Source organism: Triturus cristatus, chromosome 9 (assembly GCF_964204655.1).
Source record: "Triturus cristatus chromosome 9, aTriCri1.1, whole genome shotgun sequence".
In the NCBI taxonomy this organism is placed as follows: domain Eukaryota; kingdom Metazoa; phylum Chordata; class Amphibia; order Caudata; family Salamandridae; genus Triturus; species Triturus cristatus.
Window position 1 is genome coordinate 34860514 of NC_140592.1, and position 26292 is coordinate 34886805.

Sequence of the window (26292 nt, forward strand, 5' to 3'; positions counted from 1 at the left end):
CATATAGTAAGGAGGGAGGGTATGGTGAGCGGAGATCAGGGGAGTGATTACCCCAGTAATTTACTGAGAAGGTGAATTTTGAGGTTTCTTTTGAAGCTGTCGTAGGAGGGGTTGCAGAGAAGGTCACTGGGAAGGGCATTCCAAATGGTTGGGGCCTTGCCAGAGAAGGAGCGGGATTTCGAGATTGGATAATTAGTTTGAAGTCATCAGCTGGTATGAAGGGTTTGATTTTTTTTGAGATGTCGGAGTGTGAAAAGTGCACTTTTTGCTGAGTTCTTTATATGGGAGTTGAGTGTGAGTTTATTGGTGATGGTGATGCCGAGTGATTTGACAGATTTGGCGAGGGAGAAAGAACAGTTTAGGGCATTAAGGTCAGCGATCCATGTTTGGATGGGGAGAGGGTTGTTTTTGGGAGAGAAGAGGATGGCCTCAGTTTTGTTAGGATTTAGTTTAAGATGGTTATTATGGATCCAGGATTGGATCTTGGTAAGTCTAGTGTTAAGGTGTAGGATATTGGCATGGGACTTTATTTTATAGTACCGTTGTGTGTCGTCAGCGTATAGGTGATAGTTGATATTTGCTTGTTTAAGTATGAGGGTCAGGGGTTCCATAAAGAGGTTGAAAAGGGCGTGGGAGAGGATGGATCCTTGAGGAACACCTAGGGAGACAGGGGTTGGCCTGGAGAGGCTGTTTTGAATTTTGATTTGTTGGGTTCTATGTTGGAAGTAGGATGTGAACCAGGAAAGGACCGTGCCATTAATGCCGAAAAGTTCTTTGAGTGCATTGAGTAGCGTTGGGTGGTAGACTGTCAAATGCCGCGGTGAGGTCAAGGAGGATGAGTAGGTAGCTCTCGCCCTTGTCCAGGGCTAAGTGGATATCATCGACTATGTTAAGCAGTGCGGTTTCAGTGCTGCAACCTTTGCGGAAGCCCGATTTAAGGGGGTCTAGGAGGTTAAATGTGTCAACGTGTTTGTCCAGTTGGCGGAGGGCGCATTTTTCGAGGGCTTTGGAGAGGAGCTGGAGGTTGGAGATGGGGCGGAGATTGGTAGGGTCATTGGGGTCGGCTTTGGGATTTTTGGGTCTGTGGGTGATTTGTCAGAGTTGGAGGGAAATGGGGACATTTCCTGTAGAGAAGGAGGTGTTAATGATGTTGGTCCAGTAGGGAACGATGACGTGTTTGAGATCTTGGACGAGTGCGGAGGGGAGAGGGTCTTTAGTGTGGGAGGAGGGTTTGAGTTGAGTTTCATTAGGATGTTGAAGACTTCCTGTTCAGAGACGGGGTGGAAGTTATGCCATGTGGCGTTATTTTTGAGTGGTAGGATATTGGGCAGGCGTTCTGGAGGAATGTGCGATGGGATGAGGAGTGAGTGAGTCAATGGTGAGTTCAAAGGGAGAGGAGAATAGGGTGTAGTATCCAGGGGGTGTTGAGGGGTGGGCGAGGGTTGGGGGTGGAGGAAAGCGCGGTTAAATTTAGCGATTTTATCGCTGAAAAAGTTGGCGACTTCCTCACATTTGTTAGTGGAGGCCACAGGGTTAGGGAGTGCAGGTGAGGTTTGACTTCTAATAATATTGAACAGTTCTCTAGGTCTGTTTTTGGCATGGGAGAGTTGATAACGAAAGAAAGATGCTTTTTCCGAAAATATGTGTTTTTTGTAGGAGGATCTTGCATTTCTGAGGAGAGCTAGATGGGACGGGGAAGGGTGTTGTCTCCATGTTCTTTCAGCTAGTCTCAGTGAGTGTCTTTCTTTATTAAGGTCAAGGGTGAATCATGATTTAGAGGGGACATTTTTTAGCATTTTCGTTTTCAGGGGGGCAAGTTGGTCTAGAACCTCAGTGACAGTTTTGTTAAAGTGCTCAGTGAGTTTGTTAGCATTAGAGGAGGGGGCAGTGAGACTGAGTTGGGATTGGAGTTTAAATTCCAGAGTGCCGGGGGGGATTTGCCTAAGATTTCTGGTCACAGTTGTAGTCTTATTTTTTTGTATCGGGGCCGGAGGGGCTGGAGGGAAGATCGAGAACAAGATAAGATGGTGGTCAGACCAATCGATAGGGATGATGTTGGATAAGGATGTCAGATCAAGGTTGGAGATGATGGCGTCAAGCGTAGCTCCTTTGGCGTGGGTGGGGGAGAGGCAGAGCTGTTTGAGGTCGCTAATCTCAAGAAGGTTGTTGAGAAGGATAATTGCAGGGTCATCGGGCTCATTCCAGTGGAGGTTAAGATCTCCAAGGAACAGATCATTGGAGTTGGAGAGTAGCGATTTAGTAAGAAGGTCGGATAGTTCTTCGGCAAATGGAAGGGATTCACCAGGAGGGTGGTATATGTTATGGAGTCGGATTGGGGGGGAGTTTTTTATTTTAAGTTCGGCTCCTAGGTATTCAAAGGTTGCGTAGTCAGTGTTAGAAATAGGGGAGAGTTGAAGTTCTTCTTTATAAATAATTGCTAAACCTCCCCCTATTTTTTCAGTTCTGTCTTTTCTGAGAATAGAGTAGCCAGGGGGGACCAGGAGGTCAAGGATGGGTGTGGAGTGGTCTTTGAGCCAGGTTTCAGTAAGAAAGGTAGTGTCAGCATCCTCGTTGAGGATGGTTTCATAGATTTCGGTCGCATGTCGGACAGCCGAGCGGCAATTAACGAGCATGCAGGAAAGGGGTTTAGGGTTTGTATTAGGGGCGGGGAGAAGCTGAATGTTGGTGAGTGGGGAGGGGGGTCTAGGGGCGCTCGGAGCCTCAGGGATTCTGCTAGTCCCCAGTATAAATGGGATCTTGGAGTGAGTGGGGGAGGGGTCAATAGGAGGGGGATGGTTAAGGTAGGCGTTGCAGATGGCAGATATGTCGTGGGCAGAGTAGGGATTCAAGGTTTGAAGGGATCTGTCAGAGCGGGTGAGGAGAGGCGATGTTATCCAATGTTTGGGATATGGGTGTTTTCTGTAGCTAGAATTTGGCGCATAGGGCCAAGAGGGGCGGGCTATGGGTTTGTGGGAATTGATCCAATTGAAATCCTTTCTGAGTAGGGTGAGTTCAGTAGTTAGGGTAGAGAGATATGACTGCATTGTGAGAAGTTGGCCTGGTATATGCTGTCCACTAATTCTAGTGGGAACCTTGCACGAGTCCAAACAACCCTTATTGATGATAAGGTTTAAGACAAATTTATTGGAAGCTAACCTAGTGGTAGCTATGGAGAGCAGCCTTCAGGCTAAGCCTCGAAGGAATGTAAAGCAGCTTGGTTTACCAGATTATAATTTCTTGAATGACAAAATGAAAGAAGAACCACACAAGGTATATATATAAAACATATGTATTTATTACTAAACACTTTCTACTAACCTCTTTATGAGATTAGAGAGCAAGGCACACAATATTACAGTTCTAAAACAACAGTGAATAGCACAATATACAATGGGCCCCAGAGGGAGACCAAACCATATATTAAGAAAGTGATATAAGAACCACGACTTGAGTAGACACAGTGCCTAGAGCAAGTAGACTCGCTGGGACCCAAAGGAACCACCCAAGGTAGTGACGCAGGGGACCCACGGCAGACGCGTGCAGTGTGAGAACACAGCCGCGAGCTCCGTACAATCCTATGGGGAAGTCGCAGTTGGAATTTTAGAGATTAAGGACACTTATGGAGGACTTGGAGCAAACCCTTTTAAACTTAGAAGGTTCTAAGGCCAGCACCCACGTGAGCACCGGAGTACTCATGTTACCTACCCCAGGGAAGCCTGGTGCATAGGTGTCAAATGGTGTCGGGAATCTTCGCTGTCTTCAATGGAGACTTGCTGCAAGGTGCTGCTGCCATGGAAAGGAAAAGTGTTCGGTGTGATCCAAGCCCGGATCGATGATGTGAAGAACCTGAAAGCAGAGGGGACAGAGTCTGGGTCACTTGCCAGTGACCAGGGGCATGATAGACGAATGCCCACCGATTTCGGGTGTTTCAGGTGCGATGAGCTTGACTCCACTGCCACAGAGTCCAGGAGGCGTCGACGATGACCACAGTCTGCAGGCGAGCTGTCCCACGAAGGATGTTGAGTGTTGGGGGGTCGGTGTCCGGATTGGAGACCAACAAGCCTTGGCAACGGCAACCCACACGGTGAGAGTAAAACGGCTTCGGTGTGGACCAGCAAGGTCCTGTGGACTCCCCAAGCAAGGGAGAATCAGGGCACGTTTGGAGCAACCAGGTAAGCCAGTTGAAACTCGAAGTACCCTTCTCAGGGACCCACAAGTCGACATACAAGTGATCACGAAGGGACCTCGAGAGGAATCACTAAATACCAGCCCACGAGTCACTCGAGGAGTGTAGGCCAGTAATCTTCAGTGGAATCACTGCTCAGGGTCTGGACTACAAGTAGCCCAAAGCACAGCCTCAGGGATCGCCAAGAAGCATATGCTGCTGCAAATGTGCACAGTGTCCAGGGGTTCGGGTTGCACGGTCCCCACGAGGACTTTGGATCCCAGGATTGCTGAGAGCACGGATCGGCCTCGGGGAAGCTTGCTGAAAAGTCTTCGGAGTCCTTCAGAAGATGCGTAGTTGCAAACCGGACGGATGCGTCTTTGGTGCCTGCCTTGCAGGGGAGTAACTCCTTTACTCCAAGCGAGATTCTTTGGTCATCCAACATTGTGTAGATAGTAGAAGTTCTGGGATTCTGTAGCAGAGTTTCATCCAGGTAAATCTAAAGTCCTGTTGTCAGGGGATCCTACTTTATACCCAAGGAAGGGGTGGGACAAACTCTGGGGACCCACCTATGGGAGGTTCAGGACAGAGGGGTGGCTACACCCATACCCTTTGTCCAGTTTCACGCCAGAGCAGGGGCTGGTAGCCCCTGCAACCAGTTTCAGTTGGACAATGCACAGGGACACCAAATGTGCCCCCAGTGCAGACATCAAAGCACTCTTGGAGTGCACCCACCCAGCCTCAATACACTAAAGCCGGTCTGGGAGGTGGTCACACCTCCGTGTGACAGGAAACCTATTGTCCAGCGTCCCCTGCCAGAGTTTCGTCCAGCAGCAGGAGGGCAGACTTGTGTCTGTGGCTGGCACCATCCATTTTGTGATGACAGGGTTCTGTGAAGCTGGTACCGGGTGTACCGGTGCTGTAATGTCTCTCCCTCTAGTAGGGTGGAATCATACCTCCCCCGCCAGTTACTGGGAGGTATGATTCCAAGGTGTTTGACACCAAACACGGTGTTTCCATGCAGCCATTCCAAAGTTAGCATTTACCGCGAGGTTATAATGCACTTAAGAGTATATGGTTTGGCTGCATCACAAACAACCCTGTAATAAAGGTTCCGAAGGCTGCAGAGGGACTCTGCTCATGCATGGGCTCCCTCTCACATAAAACCCAGCACCCTGCCTTGAGGATTGATAAGGCCTGCCATAGGGGTGACTTGATAGGTTTACATTTGCAGTGATATGGATAGATATAGGGAACCTATTTCTAAGTAAGGGGTGCATACACCACCTTACACAGGCTGCTGTAGCAGACCTGTGGTGTCATTTTAAATGGTCTCCCAGGGGTGGCATAATACATGCTGCAGTCCCTGAGAGGCCTCTGGGCTACCTATGCCCTACGTACATAGTATACCATATACTATGGATTTATAAGGGTATGCCAGAATCCAGTCTGTGGTGTACCTAAAGTAAATGCAATCAATTATGGGCCTTATTTATGAGGTCTTGCGTCACTTTTACACCGCCGGCGCGTCACTTTTTGTGACGCACCAGAAGGGTAAAAAATTTGCCATGTTGCGTCATATTTACAAAGTGACACATCTATGTAGATGCGTCACTTTGTAAACCCCTGCGCTACATTATACCTGCGTCAGGTATAATGTATGCAGGGTGGGCGTTCTGACACAAGTAAGCCTCGTAGAAGTGACGCAGTGAAATCTACTATATTTCACTGTGTCACTTCTAGGACGCAAATGTGTCAGAATCTTACACCTGCCTCACAGCAGGCGTAAGACTGATGCAAGCGCCTTTAACATGGGACTTGCCCATGTGAAATGACCCATTGATGGAGTTGCGTCATTTTCGTGACAAACTCCAGCAGTGCATAATTTTTGCGCCAACAGATAAGTCAGAAATACTGACGTATCTGTAACTTTGTGCGACATGATGCGTCATACTGTAAATATGAAGCATCCAGCATGTTGCAAGGAGGGCGCAATGAAAAGTGACGCATCGCTGTTTTCACGCAGCGATGCATGACTTTTCATAAATGAGGCCCTTAGAGAGGAAGCAGCTAGGCTGGGTCCCTGGATAGCAGGGTCCCAGCCAGACTAAAGTCGAAAAATAGTGAAACATCAGCAAAAAGCGGGGGTAACCATAAGAAGCAGATCCTACTCTCCAACATGCATGATTTAGAAGCCTAAGGTGGTGCATGTGCGGGACATTACACTCCCCAAGTGTGCCCGAGAGGTCACTTCTTACTCAAGAGTTAGGAAGAAGGTATCAAGACGTTTTTAGCCTTCAGGGCAATTCTCACAAGGAGATGAACAGCAATTAACTGGAAGTCCATTGACAGACCATTGATTGTGCTCCAGACCAATGACGTAAGCATGTGGCTCATGCAGATGTGGCATACATCTGCAGCTGAGAGGGACCATGGGGCTAGCAGTCTCTTGCAGAGCGGAGTGTCCTACTACACCCACTGCCATACCCCTCCGGCGATGGGCCCGCGTGAGTTCCTAAGGAGAAGGGTCCCAGAATGTTGCTCAGATTACCTCAAAGTGGCACAAGTCAGATGCCTTGCAGGTATAAGGTTCCACGATGGATAACAAGAGATGAGTTGAAATGATGATTTCTACACTGTCGAGGTTGTGTCTTCTCACTACCAGCGTATCAGATGGTGCTGGACTTGTGAGTTGATTCTCACTGGGAACATAATACTGCAAACTTTGACATCCCTTCTCCTTGAGATGTTTTTGCTTTGCTGCTAAAGTTATATTAAATGTTGTGATCTGCATGTCATGAAGTATTGGACCCTTCAGATTCAATGATGAAGGTGGTTCACAAAGAGCTTTATCTCCTGGTTCACTCCCACAGAATATCTGAGTCAGTGCCCCTGCGCTTACAAATATTGACATGGGACCACAGCATTGTGAAAGATTGGCAGTCCAATGTTTGTTTCTTGTTTTGTTTTCTTCATCTTTTTGTAACCAATTGACTGCTGATATTTTGTGAACTCTTGTTTTTACATATCTACAGTTTCATACTTCAATTGGTCAATTTCTTAGAGAAGCGTATTCATTCTATTTCAAGTATCTTATCCTATTTTATATATTTGTTTTTTACACATCAGTTTTCACTTTTACGATGAGTTTTGCTTTCTTCTACTTACGAGAGACCTACACGTTTCTGTACAAATTCTAATCTTCTGCCTTCATCTTGCCTTTCCAGACCTTCAGACCGGCAGCCATGTTGGTGGAGCGCTCTGCGGACTTTGGCCGCACCTGGCAGGTGTATCGCTACTTCGCTCAAGATTGTGCAGGCATTTTCCCCGGCATCTCTCGCAGTCCCTTGCGGAAGGTGGATGATGTTCTCTGTGAATCACGTTACTCTGATATCGAACCTTCCACCGAGGGAGAGGTGAGAAATGGAAAAAAGGCTGTTGATATATATGTGTTTTTGTGCTGACACGTGCATGCATCTATGTTTTTTCAAAGGCACTTTCGTCAACCAGAGAACATTAATGGCCAAAGAGCCCAGTGTGGATTAAGGACCTTTAGATAAAGTTGCACTAGGGTAGGCACATCATGGCGAAGTTTCTTCTAAATAAGATATCTTACTCAGCCACACTCATGACCAGATAGTCAATCCAACGGATTACCACTCTTGGTGCTTTGACTCTGGTCATGTGTTGTTAGGAATTAAGCAAACTCAATATAATGAGGGAGAACTCCAAGTCACATGCGGTCAGCGCATGCCAGCATCATTTGGGCTACCTTAGACTGGACCCATTCATTCATGTTTTCTACATTTCCCAGTGACATGTGTTCATGGGATGCCCTCTGTTGACAGATGCTACCTTACAACATTGGTTTTAGGATGAGCGTGGTCAGAACACAAAAGGTGTAATTCAGTATTAATGTGCATTTTTATTTAAACGCAGTGCAATGCCTTTTGTCTTCTAGCTTTTGTTTTGATGATAGATTCAATTTGACCTTTTTTATGGCCAAAAGTCACATTTTTGTAAAGAGGGTTTGGAAAGCTGATGCCTTTATTGTGAGCTGTCCAATTGAAAGAAAGTCAAAAGGACTGCATGGTTGGATTCTTTTAGGAGGCGACAGGTTTCAGACATCTCGTGATGACTTGTTGATCTTCCTCTGTTCCAGGTGATCTACAGAGTCTTGGATCCGGCCATACACATCCGCGACCCATACAGCCCGGATATTCAAAGTACGTTTCCATGCGTTGTCTCAACAATACTGTTGGCTTTACTGAGACTGATACTGAAGTGTGTGTGTTTGGAAGCAGCGAACAGAGGTAGATTGGCTTGACAACAAAGTGGAGCCTCTAAAGGTGGGACACCGGTATCGGTTACATACAGACTGATTCCTTGACCCTTGAACAGCCCTATTCCTTCAGAAGCATCCAGCGTACCACACATGTTCTTGATTTCCTTGTAAAGCAGCAACTCTGTCTATGTTGAGTAAGTATATTCATATTATATGAATGAGATGGTACCTAACCAATCAGTCATGAGCAAATTCACCCAAATTCACCTCACAGAGATGTAAATGAAGCCCATTCCAGAACCGTGGAGACACTGTTGATCATTCTCACTTTGACATTTGTGATTTGCTACAAAACTTTGCAAAACAAACCCACGTTAGAGTGAAAATATGAGTGGGACTCTCACTTCAGATCCCGAAGGAGCTACATGCAGGTGTAATTCAAGAGATGCACTGACTTGTGGTCACTGGAGTGTGTCATAGCACCAAAAGCACTTGTAAGTGCATGAATGGCTGACCTCATAGCTCGTCCCGACACGTGGCAAACCATCAAACATTAGGCAAATTACTCCTTTGCCTAGCATCTTGTTTTCTTGAGAGTACATGAAGGTGACAATGAGCACAGTGTAGGCATGACCTTTATTGAATTCTTTTATACGTTCGCACCCTCGTTCAGAGGTGTTCTCTACTGTAAAATGATGAGAAGACCTAAGGATTGTGTCAGCAGTCCATCCCTAAGGTTGGTAATCAAGAGAGGGATTGAAAAGGCCTTAGTTTGGGGAAAGAAATGATGACGTTTGTCAGCCGGCATCCCCCTCTATACCAACTCTTTCACCCCTGTACTAAATTCTACCCCAAACTACTTCTGGTCTTCATTCATCAAAATTGATTTGTTCAGAATATTGGATTCATTTTCAAGGGTCATTGACCTAATGTCAAGTTGGTAGATTTCTCAGCAGGTGGATTCCCCCTGGAAGTTCTGGCAGAGAAGTAGCCCGTGACATCAGAATGCCCTTGTTCTGCATCTTTCCAAGGGAGTGTGCTAGCGCGAGGATCAGCATCCGTAGGTGGGAATGTTCATAGTGATGCTGTCTACGGTGCTTGCGTGTAGATGCCATAAAGGGTCCTTCAGAGCTGGAAAGGGTGCTAATGAGGAACTCCAGGGGTAGACGTGACCTGCTAGTAAAGTTGCTATTGGAGTAACCAGGAGACGTGATTTCTGATCTAGATCTCTGGTCTTGTAATTGTTGGCGAATTGTTTTGCCACCCTCTGCTTTAGAATCCTGATCTGCTCATAGATTGGAAACTCCTGGACAGTGGCTAATCCTACTGTGGACAGCCCCATCATGGAGAAGGCTTCTTCTCCCCTGCGCACGCTTAGCTGAGAGCACTTGGCACTAGTTTGATGGTATCACACAATGTTCTGCTCTGTGGCTTAATCTTCTGTCGCTGCTCTCGCCGCGCGGAGCTTTGCTTTTTCTGCATTATTAATAACAATCATATGTGTTCTTGCTTTTCTCGCACTCCCTCTCAGACCTTCTGAAAATCACCAACCTGCGGGTGAATTTCACAAAGCTGCACACCCTGGGCGATAACCTGCTGGACTCGCGCGTGGAGATCAAGGAGAAGTACTACTACGCCGTCTACGAGCTGGTGGTGCGCGGGAACTGCTTCTGCTATGGCCACGCCTCTGAGTGCGCTCCCATCGCTGGGATCCGAGTGGACATTGAGGGCATGGTGAGTTTTCTGATCTCTGCACTCAATTCAGCAAACCGAGAAGAGGTACCCTGGCCTATGGAGAACCGGCGAAGACCACAACACGGGAGCAGTTAGTCTCATGTCACGCTCCATGGCCCATCCTTTCACCATCCTTCAGGACGAACATGGGCACTGGCTTACAGAGGGCACCTCAAACACTGATGTCTTCCGAGACTGCACCTCTATCCATACAGCATCCCCTGAACCAGGTTACACATTCTACTTATTTCATATTCCTTATCCTTACCTACACATTCTATACTACTATACCTGGAGGCATCCCGGCGCTGATAGTGCGCAGTAGTGCGCAGTAGGCATCCCAGCGCTGATAGTGCGCAGTAGTGCGCAGTAGGCATCCCAGCGCTGATAATGCGCAGTAGGCATCCCAGCGCTGAAAGTGCGGCACAGAATCTTTATGGAGACTTTACCAAGACCCGTTCTGGAAAAGCCAAGTTTTAATGATTTATGAAAAGAGAGTTCCTTTTTGACTGATCAGAGAGACTAGGGGCGGCTGTTCCACAATTCCGCTGCATTATATGTCCTCTCTGCCCATATAATCATTAAGATAGAGCTACCTACACAAACCCTATTGGTCCAGCAGACAGGTTCACAGGGTCACATACTTATTCTCACTCATTCCAAAGCAGCTGGTGACCTTTACCTGGCCACATTGTTTGTCCACTGCTTGGAAGCGGGTCTTCTCCAGCCTGCACTGTTTTAATAGGACCATCCCAAAGCCTGGTAATGCAGCAATCATTTGACTGGGATCCTTAAGGCTTATGTTGCTGGATTGCCATGAATTTCCAAATTAAACTCAGGACATAGCTTCTTGGACTTACCACAGGCCCTGTGGATCCTCTGTCCATTAGCAGGTTACATCTGGACTCCAGAGCAAACCTTAGTTCTACTACAAATGTACACAGCTGCCTAGATGGTCTCCCAGGCCCCAGTATCATATATATATTATCTTGATAAACAACGTACAGCAGCATTTTGCAAATGAACTCTAGCAAACATTAATCATGGTATGGCGATAGCGCGGACTATGCGAATTTACTGGCAGTTATCAGACACTAGTCTTATAATTCCGCATTTATTCGTGAATGACTTTGATTGCCAACAGTGTAATAACTTATTTCAGGATATTTCCATGATGGAGTTACCGTGCCTACTGCCATTAAGTCATGTGTATTTAGACACAATAACTGCTAGTGCAAAATGAAATAACTTTACGCATTCAAATAGTTTCAGGTTGACAAAGATGGCGAGGACAGCCGAAACGCGTTCCTGTTTTTTACTGCTGCCAGTGATTAAATTGGTTTTCCCAAAGAACTTGAGTGCAGGCTGTCTTTCAGAGTGGAGAAAAGTGCCTGTGTATATATATATATATATATATATATATATATTCACTGAAAAAACCATAGGTTTCACACATGTTATAGTTAGCGGAAATTTTACTGATAAAAAACCAATGAAATTCCCCCGTTATAGTTAGTGCAGGCAACTATAACTCACGTGACCGCAATCCTCTGCTGATGCTAATACTGTATTTAGACACTTATTTGCCCATGTCTTCTTCCATACATTTTTAGCTATACATATACTAGCAGAAGATTGCGGTCGCGTGAGTTATAGTTGCCTGCACTAACTATAACGGGGGAATTTCATTGGTTTTTTATCAGTAAAATTTCCGCTAACTATAACATGTGTGAAACCTATGGTTTTTTCAGTGAATTTGCAAGGTTTTTTTAATGCTAATTCCTAACTATAACGTGTGTGAAACCTATGGTTTTTTCAGTGAATTTGTACGGTTTTTTAAATGCTAAGTTACTTTACGCCCTTCGTGGCGTGCGCGCCCACTTAATGCAGTTCGTTCCGTGCGTGCGCGCACCGCGTGCCCACGTTACGCTAGATGGGCCATGTACGCACGATGCGCTTCGCGCACCGTGCGCACATGGAGGACATATGATGCACTTCGTTTTGAAAAGTAATATTTTAATTTTTCGTATATTTTATAAGCCATGCACAAAGGTGGAGAGAGTGTGGATAATTTTTTTTTTAATTATTTTTTTTTTTAATATTTTAGTTTATCTCAGGTGTAATAAGCCATGCCCAATTGGTGCCCTTCGGGCACCAATTGCACACGGGGTGGAGAGAGTGTGGACAATTTTTTTTTTTTTTTTTTACTTTTTTACCGTACGCGTACGGTAAGCGTAATCGGCGAAATTACCGAAAAAATAAAAATTCCGTTTTTGGCCTTGGGGGATCTTTGGGGACTCCCTCAACATGGCTATGTGTGTGGGAGCTGTCTAAACAGCCCCTTTACATGTTTTTGGGCTTTATATTTTAAAAATCACTCTCAGTGCGAGAGAGAAAATGGCGGCCGCCGCTTCCTGGTTTCGGCCGATTCGAATGTTTACTTAGATCTAAGAGCCAATCAGAATCGCGCTCACGCACGCCACCGTACGCGTACGGTAAGCGTACCGTAAGCGCACCGTAAGCTGGCTCAGATATATATATTGATTTAAAGGCTATTTTCTCAGAATCTACTGAATAGATTTACACCAAACCTACAAAAGGCACTTCCTTGACCTGAGGACTACCTCTCTGCCAAATTTCTAGTAATTCTGTTCAGCCGTTCGGGCTGTAGCCCTGTCTAAAGGTCCTATGGAAAAATGCATGGGAAAAACGCGTTTTGGGACCCCCCTTTTAGCTCAGCCCCCGCTTGACGAATCCCCCCGAGACTTTCAGGGTAGGAGCAGAGCGTAGCGCCCCACCTATTTTGAAAAATTCGCGAGGATTCGTCGACCGGCGCCAAAGTTATTCAAAATAGAATGTTGCGGATTTCCTATGGAAACGTGGTCCTAACTATAACTACCTACTGGCGACCGCCAGTAGGTAATATATATATATATATATATATATATATATATATATATATATATATATATATATATATATATCTGTTCCCAAAAGCCTCCGAGCTTTAAAGACGCACTCCGTGAGGAATTGTTCACCAGAAACTTTATTGACACAGCAGCGGCTCTACGGATCCGCAATTGATGTCCCTGACGCGTTTCAGTGCACACCTGCACCTTATTCATAGGGAAAGGCAAGTTGGAACACCAGGATTGGACTGCCAACATCTTTTCCCCTTCAAATGCATGTGTTCTCCAGTGAACAGCATGCTGGGAGCGGTAGTCCTCAATTCTTACCCTTTGGTGGGTCCCATGTCCAACAACAATTATTCTGCCATTGTTCATATTAAATATCTTTGCGGCTCTCCAGTGAGCCTCGGGTCCGTACTGCCACTGCCAAGATTGTTAATATTCCTCACGCTGGAACAGGCTGCAATGATTTACAGCCACACAGAACGCTCTTCGGTATTAGCAGCGGTGCAATCTTCCACGGCCGGAGCTGCCGTGTTCAAACATGTTCCCAAAAGCCTCCGAGCTTTAAAGACGCACTCCGTGAGGAATTGTTCACCAGAAACTTTATTAACACAGCAGCGGCTCTACGGATCCGCAATTGATGTCCCTGACGCGTTTCAGTGCACACCTGCACCTTATTCATAGGGAAAGGCAAGTTGGAACACCAGGATTGGACTGCCAACATCTTTTCCCCTTCAAATGCATGTGTTCTCCAGTGAACAGCATGCTGGGAGCGGTAGTCCTCAATTCTTACCCTTTGGTGGGTCCCATGTCCAACAACATCAGAAAGGGTAAAAGATGTGGCAGTCCAGTTCTGGTGTTCCAACTTGCCTTTCCCTATGAATAAGGTGCAGGTGTGCACTGAAACGCGTCAGGGACATCATTTGCGGGTCCGTAGAGCCGCTGCTGTGTCAATAAAGTTCAAGTTGAACAATTCCTCACGGAGTGCGTCTTTAAAGCTCGGAGGCTTTTGGGAACATGTTTGAACACGGCAGCTCCGGCCGTGGAAGATTGCACCGCTGCTGATACCGAAGAGCGTTCGGTGTGGCTGTAAATCATTGCAGCCTGTTCCAGCGTGAGGAATAATTACAATTTTGGCAGCGGCAGTACGGCCCCGAGGCTCACTGGAGGGCCGTAAGACAATTAATACGAACATTGGCAGAACAATAGTTGTTGGACACCGGACCCAGCAAAGGGGAAGAATTGTGGACTACCGCTCCCAGCATACTGTTCACTGGAGAACACATGCATCAGAAAGGGTAAAAGATGTTGGCAGTCCAGTTCTGGTGTTCCAACTTGCCTTTCCCTATGAATAAGGTGCAAGTGTGCACTGAAACGCGTCAGGGACATCATTTGCGGGTCCGTAGAGCCGCTGCTGTGTCAATAAAGTTCAAGTTGAACAATTCCTCACGGAGTGCGTCTTTAAAGCTCGGAGGCTTTTGGGAACATGTTTGAACACGGCAGCTCCGGCCGTGGAAGATTGCACCGCTGCTGATACCGAAGAGCGTTCTGTGTGGCTGTAAATCATTGCAGCCTGTTCCAGCGTGAGGAATAATTACAATTTTGGCAGTGGCAGTACGGCCCCGAGGCTCACTGGAGGGCCGTAAGACAATTAATACGAACATTGGCAGAACAATCGTTGTTGGACACCGGACCCACCAAAGGGGAAGAATTGTGGACTACCGCTCCCAGCATACTGTTCACTGGAGAACACATGCATCAGAAAGGGTAAAAGATGTTGGCAGTCCAGTTCTGGTGTTCCAACTTGCCTTTCCCTATGAATAAGGTGCAAGTGTGCACTGAAACGCGTCAGGGACATCATTTGCGGGTCCGTAGAGCCGCTGCTGTGTCAATAAAGTTCAAGTTGAACAATTCCTCACGGAGTGCATCTTTAAAGCTCGGAGGCTTTTGGGAACATATATATATATCTATATATCTATATATATATTGCGTGTAATGTTACTCGTCTTTTAACTATCATTCTCACTGGAGGGTGAAAACAGCCTTTACCACGGCGGTCAAACCATGTGCTGTACTTACAACGCAGCCGTTACAATAAATGCATCTTTACCACGCATTCCTTAATCACGTATGTCTTTACAACGACATACCTCAGGGAAAGCGGCATTGGACTTTAAAGTCCCTACTGTAGTGCAGACTGGAGTTGGAATAGTAAGCGATACCGCTCCAAAGTCCAGCGCTTTTCCTAAGGAATGTCGTTGTAAGGATATGCGTGGCAAAGGAATGCGTGGTAAAGACGCATGCGTTGTAAAGACTGCAGAGTAATGGCATGCGTGGTAAAGGCATGCATTGTTCTGGTATATAAGCCAATGGAGGTATTATCTGCTCAAAGGGATGCATCCCGTAGTGCTGTACATGTTTATTTCAGGGTGTATAAGTGATCCCTGGTTAATTAAAAAACAAGGGGCGTGTCAAGCTCCACTACCTTACGCTGCCAACACCTCTCAAAAGGATCTTATCCCTGGCACTCGCGAAGCCCCCCCAACCCCCTCCAACCAGCCTGCCTCTCGAGACTCGTCACATGATAACACATGAACCCAGAAGTCCTGCAGTCCCTGGTTGTCTCCAGGCTCTTCAGAGAACTCCTGTAGTCCATGTACTTGCTGAAAGCAGCCATCCAGGATGGAGTGAAGCAAAACAGAGTCACTTCTACAGAGAGACAGCTGACAGCCTGAACACTACAAACCACTTAGAATTAAGTCAATAAAAAATAATGAAAACAAGTTCTTTCTCCTTGGTTCAGGTGCATGGGAGGTGCGTGTGCAAACATAACACGAACGGGCTGAACTGCGAGAAGTGTGATGGCTTCTTCAATGACCTGCCTTGGCGGCCAGCGGAAGGACGCAGCACCAACGCCTGCAAAAGTGAGTTCATGGTGCACATGAGACAGATCAAGGGTGTGCATTTGTCTGAAGTTGGCTTTTGACAACTTAGTCAAATCTTTTTGCTGACTTCACCTACTTCAAATAGTGATAAAGATTAAATAAGACCAAGTGAAAAATTGAGCAAAAAATATGTTTTCCTCAAAAAAAATCAGGTAAAACCTACTTTACTTATAACAGAGTTCTCTCACTAAAGTGGTTTTTGCAAGAAACAGCAACACATATTTCTGTGAAAAATTTTACTCAATCGAACATGCAAAAGTTAATAATTTCATGATGTTGCAAAGTTTGTCACCTCACGAAACTCTGTCAATTTGTGGTGTAATTATAGTTTTGCATGACCCTAAGAAAAATCCTGCTAAGGCTGACAGTGGGTGCCCATCACAGCATCTTCAAGTTGCACATGTCTGATGGGCACCCCCCCTTTTTTTTAAGCCTGGGTTTTGAGGGAGCAGCTACCAAGCATACCGCCTCCAAACGAGTGCTCGCATTGAACTGCGTGAGCGACTACTTTACAACCAGAGCCCACTCCTGATGTCTCCCTCCTGTGTGTTTTGCTCTAATGTGTCAACACAAAGCATGGGGCCAACACAAAGCATGGGCTAGCACATTAAACCCAGTCCTATTGGCTTTTTCAATGTTTGTGCTTTCATTCTGAAGGACCCAATTCCCATTACAAGTGTACCACTGTCATTAAAATACATGGGACTACAACTTAACATTTTCAGTCCACAGTGACTTGAACATGATGCTCTGACAATACTCTGTACCCTCTCTCCTCCAGGAGGAAAGAGGGTGGGGGTAGTTAAAATGACTTTCCGATTAATGGACCAACAGTGTAATCATCAGAAGTACTGAGCCGGCGCAACACGAGCATCAAAGTACTTTCAAAGAGTTTTTTTTAATTTTTTTTATTTACCTTTAAAACATAGGCCAGGCTTCTCGGGTCAGTCTGCTGAGAGGGGGTCTACCCACATTTAAAGATGATATAATTGACACATGAGTCCCCTTTAACTGATTACCTATTTCAGTCCCAAAGTACACTTCTCAGGTGAAGCTTAGCAGCCTCTGACGATGCGGCAACCAGGGTTTCATGAGGTCTAGAGGTAGTCACAGGAGGTTGGTCAGTGACTGACTCTGCTAAAGTTAAACCTGCTTTCTACTGACTCTGGCCTTTCTTCCAAAACCTCCAGATTCTTAAACTGAACAATGCTGCCCCTGTTCCTCCACTTGCTTATAATTTACCAAAATGTTATGCACCTTGCCCAAACCTTATGCATGTCCAACTTTTCCTTATTTCTTCGTGATTATGGAGCGCACTCCTGCGCTTGTATCATGTCTCATATATTCGATACAAAGCGCTCCAACATCCTCTCGGATTATGTCTGTGCTGTAGAAAAATATAAGCAAACATATCATGCTTCCATGTCAATGGTTTTAAGGCCATTAAAAAAAAAAAGAAAAGTCCAAAAATGTTAACCAGGAATGGGGGACATGCGTAGATTTTCCTGTTTGAAGGTCCAACCACGCGCTCTGGAGCTTCAGAGGTAGTCTGAAAGGGCCTGAGTGACAGCATTTCCCATTCTATGTCTCCGCCGGGTGGCCCTAAAACATGTCCCCTTTCACTGGGATTCTTACACATCTGATTGGCTGCCTGCTTCCTTATTTTGTTGACAGACTCAGCTATTGACTAAACTATTGGTTTCCAAAGAATTGAATGATTTCTGAATTTTTAGACATGAACTTTTATGACTTCCTGTTTCAACATAGGGCCTTGGTGCAGTGGCACCCTGTCCGTGGGGGACTGTTATGGTGGGAGTGGTGATAAATTGATACACATCAACTAGCACCAACCAGCCAATTGGAGAGCTGATGTTCTTGTACAAAATAGTAAACCTGCTGGGAATCACATTATTTCCCATGCGGGCTAAAAAGATTGCCCAAGCCGAAAGAACAGTCTGGTTATGGGGTCGATAAAGCCATGCAGAGTTGTGGCTGGGACAGGACAGGTCCTGGGATACTTTGATGACATATATTATGCTGTGGTGGTAGAATTATAAAAAGTAATGAAGGCAGTGGCGTCGCAAGGTCAGGTGGTACCCAGTGCGGAACATTTCTTGTCACCCCCGGCTTGACAAAACTGCAAAATGATGTGTTTAAAACACATATTTTAGCCATTTTGTCACCCCCCCCTCCTCCTCCTCAGTGATAACACCCGGGGCGGCCCGCACCCACCGCACCCCCCTTCCTACGCCACTGAATGAAGGGTCAAAAGTAGAATTTAGGGTTGTAAAGAGACTTTATGCTGGCCAAATCGAGGGCTTATTTAGGTTAAAGATGGTGTGGAGAGGCAGCAGCACTGGTATAACTGGGCACAGGCAGGCTGGGTGACACAGAGGTGCTAAGGATGTGAGATCAGTAAAAGAGGAGGCCACAAGATCAGTTCAAAGACGACTGACGGAGGGTGCAATGGTTACCGACACGAGGGGTGAAGACGCTTCAGAGCTGGAATATTGGGGTCAATGTTTAGAGGGGTGGTGGGAGGCTTAGTTTGTGGAGGCTGGTGCAGTTAATCTGCAGTTGAATCTGTGAGCTGTGTTCTGCTTCACTTACATTGAATCGTCAAAACTCCTTATTAGTAAAATGGCGACGAGGTCACAGTCCTTTCTATTTATCCTATTTGTGTACGAACATTCCCTGAATATTCTCATTTCATTCTAACTTCAGATTTTTTGGTGCCAATTTACAAACGCATGTAAGTTATATGTAAAAGACCACTACAGGAGCACTCTTACGTGTGCTTTCATACTTATGTGAATTAGTCCCTGTGCGCTCTCTGAAACATCTCACACTAAACTTTGGAAAAAAACTTGTGGGTAAACACAAAGAGGAAGAGCTGTGCTAAAGGGTAACTGTTCCTATTGGTTTATTCCATCTGCAGAGTGCAACTGTAACAACCATTCCCGGAAGTGCCACTTCGACATGGCCGTCTTCCTGGCCATGGGGAACATGAGTGGTGGTGTCTGCGATGAGTGTCAGCACAACACCATGGGCCGCAACTGTGAGCTGTGCAAACCCTTCTTTTTCAAGGACCCTAGCAAGGACATCCGGGACACCGGGGCATGCCGAGGTGAGAGCAAAGGAGCAGGACCCTAAGAACATATCGAAACATAAGTGACCTACTTTCAAAGAACTTAAAGTACCCAATTATAAAACAAATACAGGAGATTGATGAGCCCGCCCCCTCTGAAGTGGGACAACTGGTTTCCTCTGTAGTCTACTGCACAGAAAGAGGCCTGTGGGGCGGCGTTGTTAGTGGACATCAGAAAGTGCCGCAGCCTCTCAGTAGCGCATTCCCTGCCACACCCAGTTCCATGCACAGCACCATCCACACTGCGTGTATATGTATGCTTGCACATGTGCTTGTGTGTGTGTGTGTGCGCATGTGCATGTGTGTCTCCTGCACTGTCAACAGGCGTGTACCCCTGCCTTGAGTGAAGCTGGTATCCTGGCTTTTAAAATGTCTCTGGCACAGCTGAAATGGAAATCCAGCTTGTGCACTGAAGCCTAGGCTGCCATAATGATTCTGAGGTTCATGGTCCACTCTGTGGCCCATACCGTCACACTAGGCATGCCATTTATTTTGACAAGGTTCTACCATCCATGCCCTGCGGTGTTGGCATAAAGTGTGGGCGGCAGAATACCAATTTTATAGATTAATGCATTGAACAGACTTTTTTTTCTGTTTCAGGCAGAGTGTGACATCTACCTTCCCCCTCGTGCAAAGTTCCGTTGTGTCACCCAAACATTTGCACTAACATAGTGTGTACATGTTGAGTGTGTGTGTGTGTAGCAAGACTCAGTGTTGTGATGAGTGTATGGTTGCTGGGATCAGTGGGACCCATTCTGGATTGCTCTTGGTTGACAAAAAGGTTGGAGTAAGAGTTCCCAGGCAGGGAAGTGGATTGCCTAGATGCCTGGAGCTGAAAGGAGGCGTGCCAGACACTGAAGTGTGGAAGGATGGAGAGAGGCCTTCCCCCAGAAATTCTATGAGCACCTTCCTTGAAGCTTATTGCTGTTCGGTCTGTCTTGAGCACTGCCATTTGGTTGATGGTAGGGGGATGGAGGTAAGTCAGCATAGTCGGTTGGTGGGGTGAGGTGGCTTCTAGGCAAGGCTTGCCTTTTTGTCTTTCCCTGAGTGCTGCTGATTACAGCCAGGTGTGGAGTGTTCTCACTTAACTGTGCTCATGTTTTGTATACTCCTACTTGGAGCCAGCATTTTCTTTACCCGGTGTGAGAGTCATCACCTTGCACAAAGCCTGTGAGTGTACTGCAGCCAGAAAATGAAATCTGAAATGGAACCACCCCAAACCGGTTTCAGGATAGTTGGCGGTGGATCAACATCCCCTGCCAGGAAAATTAGTCTAAAGGTAGGACCCAAACCATCTAACTTTGCTCCAGTTCTATGTTCTTCTTGCCAAAGGAAAGGAATGCACAGCTGTGGTGATCCAGAGCATGTCACCCAAACAGCCAGTCTTCCAAAGGTGAGGGCGCATCACCTGAAGCCTGCACAACATGCTGGGGAGCTGTGGGTCTGCCTAGCATCTGTAATCCTGCCTGTTTGCTCAGAGAGTAAACCCTGCAGGAAGAGAGAGAATGTTCAGAAGGAAAAAACTGCCATTTTCCCAAATTGTGGAGCACCCAAAGGAGCCACATTCCTACTGGGAGTGGAACCGGCAGCCACCCTAGCTATGAGCTGTCACCTGACCTCTGTCATTGGTTCCCTTAGTGACTGCATGAACAATTAACAGTCACCTAATTGGTAGCATGCCGTCCAACATCATCGCGATGTGTAACCCGAGGGACCTCTTCCGCCACTGTCCCCGAACATGCTATGTATCCTGCAAAGTCGACAACACTTCTGCAGACCGGGACCACCCCCCGGATCTTGGAGACCACAACTTCTGAAGAAGAGTGGCCGCTGTTGAGCCTGCCAATGCCGTTCATTCCCACAGGTGAGATCTGAGAGGCAGGGCCACTGCCCACGATGCCCGCCCACTGGCAGGTTCCCTGGCTGTGCTTCAACAAAGGGGGCACCATCAACCTCTGCACCGAACCATGTCCCAGCAAACAGGTAACAAACGGTCTGGATTGAAAGACTGAGAAACTGTGTCTTGAACCAGATGAAGAGATCCCTGCATGTTAGGGAGGTGAATAACTCTCAGTGTGAGCTTGTTTGCTTGAAAGATACAGTGAAATGAACATGATACATCCTCACACAGCTTGAACATGAACTTGCACCTCTCTGAATCCTGCCGACAATCTGTTCTTATTGTTTTAAGTTCTTGTGGACACTGGAGATGCTTTGTTAGAACATTACATTTGTATGCAAACTTTAGAACTGTCTAGAGCCCCACCGTTGTGTTTGTAGAACCCTATAGCTGCACCCCATTACTGTGTGTACCATTTTGTTTTGAAGTTAGGTTAAAGTACTTGAGTTTTTACTAAGACACACACTAGGCTGGACAGTAAATTATTGTGTCTGTTGTTTTAATGTTGTTTGCTGAATATCTGGCCTCCACACAACTCCCAGAGGAGACTTTGACCACTCCCCTCGTTACTCTTACAGTCAAGTGCAGAAAGGGATGTACTTGGCCCCCTTTGTCGCAAGGACACCAGAGGCAACACGCTCCAATCACCATGGTTGTGGTCCAGTAACCCCTGCTTGCTGTGTGGTCCCTGAACAGGATCTGAAAGTGTGTATGTGTGTCTGCAAGTGTGTGCATGTGAGCTTACATCTCTGTTTCTTTGTAGCCTGTGACTGTGACCCTGACGGCTCATTGAATGGAGGACTGTGCGATTCCCAGGACAATCCCATACTTGGATTCATCGCTGGGCAGTGTCGGTGCAAAGATCACGTCGAGGGACCTCGCTGCGACACGTGCAAGGCAGGATTCTTCGGCCTCAGCGCGGACAACCTCCAAGGCTGTCAGCGTACGTACCTTGACCCCCCGGGGCACTGCACCAGGCCCACATAACACTGTCCAGCATCCAACACGGTGGTCCAATGTCAAAGAATTAACGGCCAGATGTAGTAAGCATTTTAACAATATCAAAGGCTCCAATTTATTGTGTTCAACCGTTAAAGGGCCATTTCTTAAGTACGAATACCTTTTAAGGAGTCAGAAAAGTGTTTCCGACTCCTAAAATGGGATTTCTAATGGATATCGATTTGGTATTTGGAAGGGGCTTGATGTTGTTGTCGTTTCAAATACTTAATCGGTTTCTAATGTATCAATGTTGTATGACCTAGATCCAGTCACAAAAGATTGATATCTTACCGGCACCTCAAAGGAGGTGGTAATACATTCACCAAGGGGAAGTTTGTTCAAGAGAATGTAGTGGTCCATGGGGCCACTGCCAACTCTTGAACATAAAAAAGTAAAGTTTTCTTTTTTAAACACAATCATGTTTCATTGAAGAAAAATGTGTTGCATGTCGAAAAAAGTTTGCTTTATTAAAAAAGCAAACACAGAACTGGTGGTTTGTTGACGCCAGCGAGCCACCATCCGTATGATGGCCTCCAATTGTAATTTGCAACCTGCCTCATTAATATGCATGAGCTAGGGCATATTCCAACCCACTACCATTTGGAATTTTAAGAACAGACCTATTAGTAGAAAGGTTTGTTCTTCAAATTCTTTACTAGTTGCAAAGATACAGTTTGCAAGTGCTACCAGTAAATAGTACATCTAGCTCTAAGTTACTAGAAGTGGAAACGGTTTTATCTACGTTTCCAGGTAATACATTTTTGCTAAGTCACATTTTACATAAAAATGATGTACATTGCTCATTTACATGTCTAAAATTCACAGATATTGGCGACTGATGTCCGGTCTCCAAACCCTCCGTGATTAGGAAAATGCAACACCTCCAAACAAATTTTCATTTGTTTTCTTATTCTTATAAATGGCACTATTTAGAGTCGAGCAGACGGGTACCAATTGACAAACACAACGCATGTCCTGTCCGCCTTATGACAAGTGCACATGCACTTGTCATAAGGCAGAAAGGAGATCTGTCAACGGTTGTGTCGGAGTACCTATACGCCAGACTCTAAACCAGGCCTAAAGTGTCCTTTAAAACCAACACGTTGTACTCACATCTTGAACATACTTCATGGTTTGGGGCACTTGCTGCACAACTTACTCTAGCGCCTTGTGGATGTAAAGGAAGTGCATACATCTAAAAACTTAAAAGTTACTACTTTGTAGGCATACGCCAAAGTTTTATTATATATTCTAGACTGTTTCTCTAACTCTTTCCTGGCTATGTCCACTTGTGCACAACCATTCATGTGTGCTTCATATAGGCAACAATTATGCATGTACAATTATGCATTTCGTTGGTACTTCTTTTACAGGCAGGAGACAGACTTTTATTTGGACAAGACGTCGTGAGTGTTTGTTCCACAGGAGAGGGCACCAGTCATGCACCAAGGGTCATAGTGCAGGAGTGATTGTTGAAGAGAGATGCCAATGTAGGTATGGGCCCAGTTGTAGATACTATAGGTTATGTGGCAGTAGCAGTTGGAGAGAGGTAGGAGGCAGCACAATCTGGGATACTGCAAAAAATGTCGCGAGCGGACTTGTTGAACAAGTGGAGTCATCGGAAAAGGTACTCTTGTGAGCCCAACAATTAATGGTGTAGTAGTGATTATGTAAGGGGGTGCTTATGTTTTCAGATACTGCAGGTACTGGTGCTGAAGTAATTTTTAATAAAGGGCGCATAGGTAGGAGTTGGCATTGCACTGCAGATAATGGTATAGGAATAGCGGTGAGACAGGGTGTAGTTTTGGGAGTTGTGCACAGTCATTGCCACCTTAAGCAATGGTGTATGAGAGATTAGCTGACAGGAGTACAGTTGCAGCAAAGAGTACTATTGTCGGTATTAATGCCGTGTGCTAACAATAGGCTTCCACTAAGTAGTAAATGAGCATACAATGAATGCCCTCTTAAGCCCTTTCCTTTCTTGTTAGGGTGCCAGTGCGATCCGCGAGGCACAGTATCGGATGGTGCCCCATGTGACCGCATCAGCGGCGACTGCTTCTGCAAGCGGCTGGTGACCGGCCGGAGCTGTAACCAATGCCTGGTGAGACATCTATGCTTTCTGCTGTTTTGGGAGGTGTTTTCATGAATTATGTTGTTTAGGGTTTTCACCTGGGATTGCTTTCTTGAGTGAAGCTGAAGATGCAATCTAGTCATTCGCTCAGTGTGTAACCTGCTGTTTGGGAGATGAGGTCTGGCACAAAAACGTATTTTTTTGCTGGACATTTCACCTCCAGGTTACGTTCTCTGACAGTGACTACGTTTGCGAATTTATGAAATGTGTTACCGGCAAAAAGGAGTACATCCCACAAGGGTCTTACGAAGGATCAAATCATGGGAGTCCAACTTGGACAAAAAAACAAACTACTTGTATACATCAGTTCCAAAGCTAAAAGCACACATCATTTCAAACCACTTAAATATACACGTCTTTCACAAATCCCCTATTGTGTCCCGTTTTCTACCTTACTCTAGCTGAAAGGGTCAGTCCAACGTTTTAACACAGAAGGGGGCCGATTACGAGTATGACAATGTGGCAGTGGGACTGCCCCGCCACCGCACCGCCAAACCCACTTGAGAACCAACTGCTGTATAATTACTTTTTTAGTCATTGGCGGGCGATTCCTGTGGCATTCCCTTGGCGGTACCTATAGAAGACTCACCGTCATGGGAACGTCAAAAGCATTTCCAGCATGGCATGGACTGAAAAGTCCATGCCGTGTTGGAACTCCTGCACATGCACACAAGGGGCACATGTTGTGCCCCGCTGTGTGCATCCACAGGGCGTGAGACACAAGGAGGTCCTGTAGGGCCCCCTTTGTTTCCTCTCCACCAGATTTTTCATGGAGGAGGCACCACCATGAAAACCCCGGCAGAGAAGAAACTCCTAATATGCTTGGCGGGACCACAGCGGTCCTGCCAAGCATATGGATGCCTCTTGACCACTGAGCCACCTCCAGGGAGCCGTTCCCTGGTGGTTCGGCGGTCCCAGGGCATGGTGAAGTGAGCTAAAGAATGATAATGGATTCAACCCAGATCTAATAGTGACTGGGGGTGAGTGTTTGAAATGTTTCAGCGCTCCATCCATCATCTCCTTGTGTTTGGCTGTCCCAGGGTGACACAACCACTAGGGTCGTAATGTGGCAGTCGCAAGACTGCCACTGCCACCCTACCACGAGTCTGTCGGTCCGAGGACTGTCAGACCCGTAATTGGCCCCAGAGTCTTCCTTGGCTGCAAGGATGTTCCAGAGCTGTAATACAGTCACCCTTGGCCGTATGGAAGTTACAAAGCTCTAACACGGAGTCATCCTTGGCTGTATGGAAGTTACAAAGCTCTAACACGGAGTCATCCTTGGCTGTATGGAAGTTACAAAGCTCTGATACAGAGTCATCCTTAGCTATATGGAAATCCCAAAGCTCTAATACAGTAATCCTTGGCTGATTGGAAGTTGCAAAGCTCTAACACGGAGCCATCCTTGGCTGTGTGGAAGTTCCAAAGCTCTGATTCAGTCATCCTTGTCTGTCTCGAAGTTCCAAAGCTCTAACACGGCGCCTTCCTTGGCTGTCTGGAAGTTCCAAAGCTCTAACACACAGTCATCCTTGTCTGTCTCGAAGTTCCAAAGCTCTAACACGGAGTCATCCTTGTCTATCTCGAAGTTCCAAAGCTCTAACACGGCGCCATCCTTCGGCTGTCTGGAAGTTCCAAAGCTCTAACACGGAGCCATCCTTGGCTGTATGTAAGTTCCAAAGCTCTAACACAGAGTCATCCTAGGCTGTATGGAAGTTCCAAAGCTCTAACACGGAGTCATCCTTAGCTGTCTGGAAGTTCCAAAGCTCTAACACGGAGCCATCCTTGGCTGTATGGACGTTCCAAAGCTCTAACACGGAGCCATCCTAGGCTGTATGGAAGTTCCAAAGCTCTAACACAGAGCCATCCTTGGCTGTATGGGTCTCCAAATCTCTAACACGGAGCCATCCTTGGCTGCCTGGAAGTTCCAGAGCTCTAACACAGCGGCATCCTTGGATGTATGGAAGTTCCAAAGCTCTAACACTGAGCCATCCTTGGCTGTAGGGAAGTTCCAAAGCTCTAACACAGCGTCATCCTTGGCAGTATGGACGTTCCAAAGCTCTAAAACAGAGCCATCCT

General features: G+C 46.3%; 1 protein-coding gene across 2 annotated transcripts in view; it reads left to right on the plus strand.

Moving 5' to 3' along the window:
* The window catches only part of LOC146797320 (laminin subunit beta-2-like), a 342744-nt gene that overhangs the window by 154397 nt on the left and 162055 nt on the right, over positions 1 to 26292 (plus strand). For both annotated transcript variants that reach the window (XM_085624322.1, XM_085624321.1), the window contains exons 6-12: positions 7393 to 7581; positions 8328 to 8391; positions 9982 to 10184; positions 15900 to 16020; positions 18980 to 19168; positions 21853 to 22032; positions 24077 to 24189. In XM_085624322.1, coding sequence (XP_085480448.1) covers positions 7393 to 7581; positions 8328 to 8391; positions 9982 to 10184; positions 15900 to 16020; positions 18980 to 19168; positions 21853 to 22032; positions 24077 to 24189 — 1059 coding nt within the window. The remainder of the gene's footprint in view (positions 1 to 7392; positions 7582 to 8327; positions 8392 to 9981; positions 10185 to 15899; positions 16021 to 18979; positions 19169 to 21852; positions 22033 to 24076; positions 24190 to 26292) is intronic.